Source organism: Ranitomeya variabilis, chromosome 2, assembly GCF_051348905.1.
Source record: "Ranitomeya variabilis isolate aRanVar5 chromosome 2, aRanVar5.hap1, whole genome shotgun sequence".
Taxonomy (NCBI): Eukaryota; Metazoa; Chordata; class Amphibia; order Anura; family Dendrobatidae; genus Ranitomeya; species Ranitomeya variabilis.
In genome coordinates, this window is record NC_135233.1 from 494,164,178 (window position 1) to 494,171,960 (window position 7,783).

General features: G+C 40.2%; 1 protein-coding gene across 1 annotated transcript; it reads left to right on the forward strand.

The window, feature by feature from the left end:
• The first annotated feature begins 2,311 nt into the window (after positions 1 to 2,311).
• LOC143809658 (4-galactosyl-N-acetylglucosaminide 3-alpha-L-fucosyltransferase FUT5-like) lies at positions 2,312 to 3,476 on the forward strand. The gene has a single exon (XM_077292711.1). It carries the CDS (start codon positions 2,373 to 2,375, stop codon positions 3,426 to 3,428), a length of 1,056 nt encoding a protein of 351 aa, XP_077148826.1. The 5' UTR covers positions 2,312 to 2,372; the 3' UTR covers positions 3,429 to 3,476.
• The last annotated feature ends 4,307 nt before the right edge of the window (positions 3,477 to 7,783 follow it).

The window sequence follows — 7,783 nt, forward strand, 5'->3', positions numbered from 1 at the left end:
GGGATTTATTCAAAATTGAAGGCATACTGAACCAGCATGGTTACCACAGTATCTTGCAGCGGCATGCTATTCCATCAGGTTTGCGTTTAGTTAGACCATCATTTATTTTTCAACAGGACAATGACCCCAAACACACCTTCAGGCTGTGTAAGGGCTATTTGACCAAGAAGGAGAGTGATGGGGTGGTCACCAGACCTGAACCCAATCGAGATGGTTTGGGGTAAGCTGGACCGCAGAGTGAAGGCAAAAGGGCCAACAAGTGCTAAGCATCTCTGGGAACTCCTTCAAGATTGTTGGAAGACCATTCCCGGTGACTACCTCTTGAAGCTTATCAAGAGAATGCCAAGAGTGTGCAAAGCAGTCATCAAAGCAAAAGGTGGCTTCTTTGAAGAACCTAGAATATCAGACATAATTTCAGTTGTTTCACACTTTTTTGTTAAGTATATAATCCCACATGTGTTAATTCATAGTTTTGATGCCTTCAGTGTAAATTAACGATTTTCATCTGAAAATACAGAAAAATCTTTAAATAAGAAGGTGTGTCCAAACTTTTGCTCTGTACTGTATATATATCAATTTTTTTTTTTACAATCTAACTATGGGGTTAGCAATGGGGGTGTCTTATAGACGCCTCTCCGTTACTAATCCCTGGGCTTGATGTCAGCCGCCATAACACAACTGAAATCAACCACACAAATATTACTCCACTTACCTCAGCACCAGGGTAAGTGGGAAGGGCTGGGCAAAGTGCCAGAATTGGCCATCAATATCTATGGCCCCTTCCAAGTCTTAGAATAACACCCCTACCCCACCCTCAGCTTTTTATTTTAGCTTGGCTGGTTGTCAAAAATGTATTTAAACAATAATTAAAAAAAAGGCATGGGGCCCCTCTTCTTGACAACCAGCCATGATAAAGCTGACAGCTGGGGTTGCAGCACGCAGCTGTTGGATTTTGCCTGCGTTGGTTGTCAAAAATAGAAGAGTCTCCACATAATTTTTATGTATTTGTAGCACAGACGCTGGTTGATGAATACTCTCATGAGCCTCACCTGCTCTCACTGTTATCAGCGTCAGCAAGTGTATCCTGAGGTGAGTCGCACTCTGTTATCAGCTGACACCTGTGAACGGCGGTAACCTTTTTACTGCTGGTCACAGCTGCTGGCTCACACACTGTCATCAGTATGATAAACAATGGAGGTATGGGTGCCAAATTCATCTGAATAAGGTTCGAGTTCTGGACTGAACTTTTTTTAAATGTTCGGTCCTACCCAAACATCCATGGTTCTCCCATCACTAATACTGAAGCATCTAATGCGTGCACAGATCATTATAGAGGGAGAGGGGGTAGAGGTCAGCTGTAACATCACCTATTTTAAACATAGAAAGATATATGGAAAAAAAATTAAAAACACTGTTTCTTTAATGATGAATTTTATATGAAAGTGTGATATAAACCTATTCCTTTAACATTTGTAGGCCTAGGTCCAGGAGAAGCAAGTCTGATAGCTTAGATTTTGCGGTCATACAGTTTGGTGGACATTTTTTAGAGTATTACTCTATGAGGGCCATGAAAGGGGTTTAGCAATGGATTAGAGTACTAAGGAACTTCAGTATGTATTACTGTATCTGCTGTAATACATGTCTCTCTCCGTGACTTTAAAAGTTGGAAGGTATGACCCTTCCCCCTCACCTACTACTTTGGAAGAAGGAGGGGAGGGGTGTGAGGCTTGTAGAGAGGGGCCATATTAGGACTTTTGCTATAGAGATCTGTGATTTCAATGCACCCCACTGTATCCTAGCCATTGCAAAATAGCTGTCTCACCTACTTTACTCCCCAGGCTATATCCCAGACTGCTGTATACTACAAATGGCTAGTAAGACATTAAATGCTTCAGTTAGTAAAGAGATTATCCACGTTTTACAATCCATTTAAAGGGCACTTGTCACCATTTTTGTGTCATACCAGCTAAAAATATGACCATACTAAGCGTTTGCTGTGCATTCTGTAAATATTTATGCAACCCTCTGACTTCTCCCAGTATAGCCCTGAAAAACCTTTTTTATTTCTTTATTTCTGGTACATGGAAGTAATTCCAGTAGATAAGCCAGAAATACGTTTGCCTGCGCATGCGTGCTTCTGCTTTGCCCGCAGTCTCCATGTAATGTACCTGCTGGACCATCCAGATTAGGAATATCTGTTGCTGCTTTCCTATTTGTTTTGCAGTTCCATAAAAAAGTCTTTGTCCCTCTTGGAAAATTAAAACCATGCATCTTTAGTTACATTTGTATATGTACCGTATGTTTTTTTTAAAAAAATGCATGTTTCAAAAAACTGAATAGACCATTTTGGTTTTTTTGCAGTTGACCAGAAGATGAAGAAAAGCCACCATAAGCAGGTCCTGACTTGTGGCTGTCTACTTTTGTTGGTCCTTTTTATTATTTTATGGATCTCGAAGAATTTGTCAACTATAACCCAAAGGAAGGAAATATATCCTGTGTTCATACAAAGGACATCAAAAGACAATGTTGACAAGACCCAACTTCTCATTCTTGTCTGGACTTGGCCATTTGGAGAATTATTTCCTTTGGACACTTGTCAGTCTATTTACGGCATTTCAGGATGCACTTTGACAGCAGATCGTAAGATGCTAAGTCAAGCTGACGCGGTGATTATCCATCATTTTGACATCATGCATAACAAAGACCTGCCTCAGGGGTCAAGACCAGGCTATCAACGTTGGATTTGGTTTAACATTGAACCTCCCATTATCACAGAAAACCTCAAGATGTTAGACAATCTCATAAACCTAACTATGACTTATCGAGAAGACTCTGACATTTTTCTTCCTTATGGTTTTCTAAAACCACTGAAGGAACCACAAGCTTTCAAAATCCCTTCAAAATCTAAGTTGGTTTCCTGGGTGGTAAGTAAATGGTACCCAAGCAATAAGCGCACATCTTACTATGAGGAACTGAAAAATTACATCCAAATTGATGTATATGGAAAGGAACACAAAGAACTGAGCTGGGATAATTTTTATAGCACCATTTCACAATATAAATTTTATTTAGCATTTGAAAATTCTGACCATAAGGACTATATTACGGAGAAGCTGTGGATCAATTCTTTTAATGTAGGTGTTGTTCCTGTTGTCCTTGGAGCCTCTCGTAAAAACTATGAACGCTTTATCCCTCCTGACTCCTTTATTCATGTGGATGATTTCCATAGTCCGAAGGAGCTGGCACTGTTTCTATTAGAGTTGGACAAAGACGATCTAAGATATGAACAATATTTTAAATGGAAATCAAAATATGGTCTAGTTGTAGAACAAGGTTGGGATAATTATTACTGTAAAGCGTGCAGAGAGCTACAAGAAAAGCCAGGTTATAAGGTTATTCCCAGTGTGGAAAAATGGTTTTTTAGCTAACAGGAATGTGTCATCAGAAAATGACTTGTCTAAATCAAGGTTTTAATGTGTGAGTGTGTGTATGTATATATTTAAAACCTTGATATATATGTGTATATATACACTCACCGGCCACTTTATTAGGTACACCATGCTAGTAACGGGTTGGACCCCCTTTTGCCTTCAGAACTGCCTCAATTCTTCGTGGCATATATTCAACAAGGTGCTGGAAGCATTCCTCAGAGATTGTGGTCCATATTGACATGATGGCATCACACAGTTGCCGCAGATTTGTCAGCTGCACATCCCAAAGATGCTCCATACAAGGCAGGATGGATCGATGCTTTCATGTTGTTTACGCCAAATTCTGACCCTACCATCCGAATGTCGCAGCAGAAATCGAGACTCATCAGACCAAGCAACGTTTTTCCAATCTTCTACTGTCCAATTTCGATGAGCTTGTACAAATTGTAGCCTCAGTTTCCTGTTCTTAGCTGAAAGGAGTGGTACCCGGTGTGGTCTTCTGCTGCTGTAGCCCATCTGCCTCAAAGTTCGACGCACTGTGCGTTCAGAGATGCTCTTAGGCCTACCTTGGTTGTAACGGGTGGCGATTTGAGTCACTGTTGCCTTTCTATCAGCTCGAACCAGTCTGCCCATTCTCCTCTGACCTCTGGCATCAACAAGGCATTTCCGCCCACAGAACTGCCGCTCACTGGATTTTTTTTCTTTTTCGGACCATTCTCTGTAAACCCTAGAGATGGTTGTGCGTGAAAATCCCAGTAGATCAGCAGTTTCTGAAATACTCAGACCAGCCTTTCTGGCACCAACAACCATGCCACGTTCAAAGGCACTCAAATCACCTTTCTTCCCCATACTGATGCTTGATTTGAACTGCAGGAGATTGTCTTGACCATGTCTACATGCCTAAATGCACTGAGTTGCCGCCATGTGATTGGCTGATTAGAAATTAAGTGTTAACAAGAAGTTGGACAGGTGTACCTAATAAAGTGGCCGGTGAGTGTATATTATATTGAAAAAAATTGAAGCAAAAAACTTTGCAGTTTTTGCACTGGTTTGTAGGCCTAATAATAGTCTTATACATGGGTTTTTCAGCAATACAATTATCAAATATGGCAGTATAAATCGGAGCGAGATTGAAACGCCGTGCATGAACTGGTTGGTGGTTCTCCCAACCCAAGTGTCAGAGTCCTTCTTCATTAGGTTTTTATTCGTTTGTCTGACCATACAGGGACATGGTCTGATCAAACCACAGCTCTTGGGCAGGGGAGGAAGCAAAGAGGATATAGAGAGAAATAGCTGAGATCCTGTGCTGTCCTTCCTGTCTCCTCTCTTTTTCTTCCTCCTCTGCCCAGGAGCTGTGGTATGATCAGACCATGTTCCTGCACGGTCAGACACAGCCATTACACAGTACACAGGGGCACATTAATAAGATTATCTCAGTACAGGAGCATTTTTTTTTTTACATATCTAATTGTGGAAATGATTATTCCAAGATATTTAATGAAAATGTTCTGTGTTTTCATGTGAAAACCTTTTTGCCAAGAGAGCCAATCTATAAGAGCATTAGTTTATGAAAACTATTTATTCATGTTAGAAAAAAAACGTAAACAACAAGATCTCTGCTTTCTGTCAGTGAATGAATAGATGCATCCATTCTTTAACCCCTTTATGAATAATGAGGGCCATAGCATATCATGAGCGGCTGTCAGTTTTCGCACGGCGACGTGCTATGTCTGTCATGCTGTAAACAGGCAGTGACAGTTCGTTCCGACAGCTGAGAAGCATGGGAAGAGGTGCAGGAACTCATGTCAGTGGTCCCCACACTCAGAGAGCTGGGTTTGGTCAGTCAGTCAGGCTGACCGATAACAACACCCAATCATTGTAGAAGCTCAGCGCAGTTTACAGTTGTGAGAGCCAGGGATGGTACCAGCACCACCCCTGGCTCATTAATGCTTGAGGTGTCGTGATTGCGACATTTGGAAGGTTGTGAAAGAGAGGTGGCTCCCTCTCTCATCCCCCATCGGCACAATGAAGATGAAACCACGGGGAGACGATGATTATTATGGCACCCACAGGTCAAACAATGACCTCCTGGTGTGCCACGTACGGTAGGTGGCCTGTTACATCCAGCCACAGGCAGCGTATAACATGCGATCTGCCTGTGTAACAACACAGGTCTCATGCATTGAAATGTTGGTGCATTGCAATGCATGATGTATAAGCAAAAAAGCATAAGGCTATGTGCCTATGATCAGGAATAGCTGCATTTTGGATGTAGCGTATTTTCGCTATGTTCTAGTGAATTCTGCATGTGTTCGGTGAACCATGCAGATTTACCACATCTAATAAATGGCTATGGGTGAAACTACGCAGTGGAAGCTGGCATCTCTGTTGTAGATAGTTAACATGCTGCGGCTCATAAACTCGCACCGCAAGGGAAGGGTACGCAGCATTAAATAAAAGAACAGTGGGCATAGATTTTATAGAAATCTCTTCTACTTCTAAGGTAGAACGCAGCATTTTTAGTTAACCCCTTCATTGAACACCTTAAAAAAAAAAAAGTGGCAAAAAACGGAGGTTTTTCATCATATCGCAAGGAAAAAGTGTAATAAAAAGCAATCAAAAAGACCAATACATAAAATTGTAATCACACCGACTTGATGAATAAAATCATTTACTCACTTATACCGCACAAGGAACAACGTTAAAAAACAGAAAAATTCTATCAGCACTTACACTGGGGTTTCCATGTAAATCTCTGAAACACGTGATTCAGACGGAACCCTCAATAGATTCCCTATGATTAGGCAGATGAAGGCACTGTGGACGCCATCTGGTCTATGTCCTGGCGGTGTCTATCTTTTTAAAATGCGCAGTCGCCACAGTTCTGTGCATCTCTGAAAAGCTGTATACTGCCATACTGAGTCCAGTCCTGCTGTCTCATTATAGTGAATGGATCCAAATTTTGCACTCCAAAAGTCAAATAGGACTCCTTCTGTTCTGAACCCTACAATGAGCCCGGACAGTAATTTTCCACCACATTTGGGCTAGCACAGTACTCAGAAGAAATTGCACGACAAGTTTTAAATTACATTTTCTCTTGTTACACTTTTGAAAATGAAAAATATGGGGCTAAAACAACATTTTTATGGGAATTTTTATTTTAGTTATTTTTTTTCTATTTTCATTAGAAAATTCTGTGAAACACCTGGGGGCTTAAGATGCTCACCACACTTATAAGTTCCTTGAGAGGTGTAGTTTCCAAAATGGAGTGACTTTTGGAAGGTTTCTACTGTTTAGGCACATCAGGGGCTCTGCAAACGCTACATGGTGCTCGTTCTCGATTCAAGCCAATTCGCATTCAAAAAATCTAACGGTTCCTTTCCTTCCGAGCAGTGCCTTGTGGCCAAACAGTAGTTTTCCCTCACATGTGGGATATTGACATACTCGGGAGAAATTGCACAACAAATTTTGAGGTCCGCTTTCTCCTGTTTACCCCAAATTTTATTTTTTTTAAACGGTAAGTAACATTTTTGTGAAAAAGTAAAATGTAAATTTTTTTCCTTCCACGTTACTTTTTAACTCCTGTGAAAAACCTGAAGGGTTAATACATTTCATGAATGTGGTTTTGAGCACTTTGAGGCATGCAGTTTTTAGAATGGCGTCAGTTTTTGGTAAACCCCTCAAAGTCACTTCAAATGTTATGTGGTTAAAAAAAATGGTTTTGTAAATTTTGCTGGAAAAATTAATTGTCTCTGGAAAATATGACTCGGTCATTAACGTACAAAGTGGCTTGGTCCTTAAGGGATAAACCTCTCAAGCAAAAACCTGTCATGATCATGACCTGCTCACATAGCAACCTATTTTGCTTAGTATTTTGGAAGGGTTTTTTGTAATATGTCTGAAAATGTAAGTTGTGCTTGAAACTGATGGAATGAATGGAGATGGAAAGAGCTACCTGGCATAAACTTTTATTGCTTTTCAATAAGGCTATACAATGTTTTAAAGTTCTACGCTGGACTACAATTTTCTTGAAGACTGTCTTGGATGGGTTTGACTGACTGGTGTGTATGTGTGTGTGTATATATAGAATATATATGTATATAATAATTTGTATTTAATTATTATATATATAGTGGGGCAAAAAAGTATTTAGTCAGTCAGCAATAGTGCAAGTTCCACCACTTAAAAAGATGAGAGGCGTCTGTAATTTACATCATAGGTAGACCTCAACTATGGGAGACAAACTGAGAAAAAAAAATCCAGAAAATCACATTGTCTGTTTTTTTATCATTTTATTTGCATTTTATGGTGGAAAATAAGTATTTGGTCAGAAACAAAATTTCATCTCAATA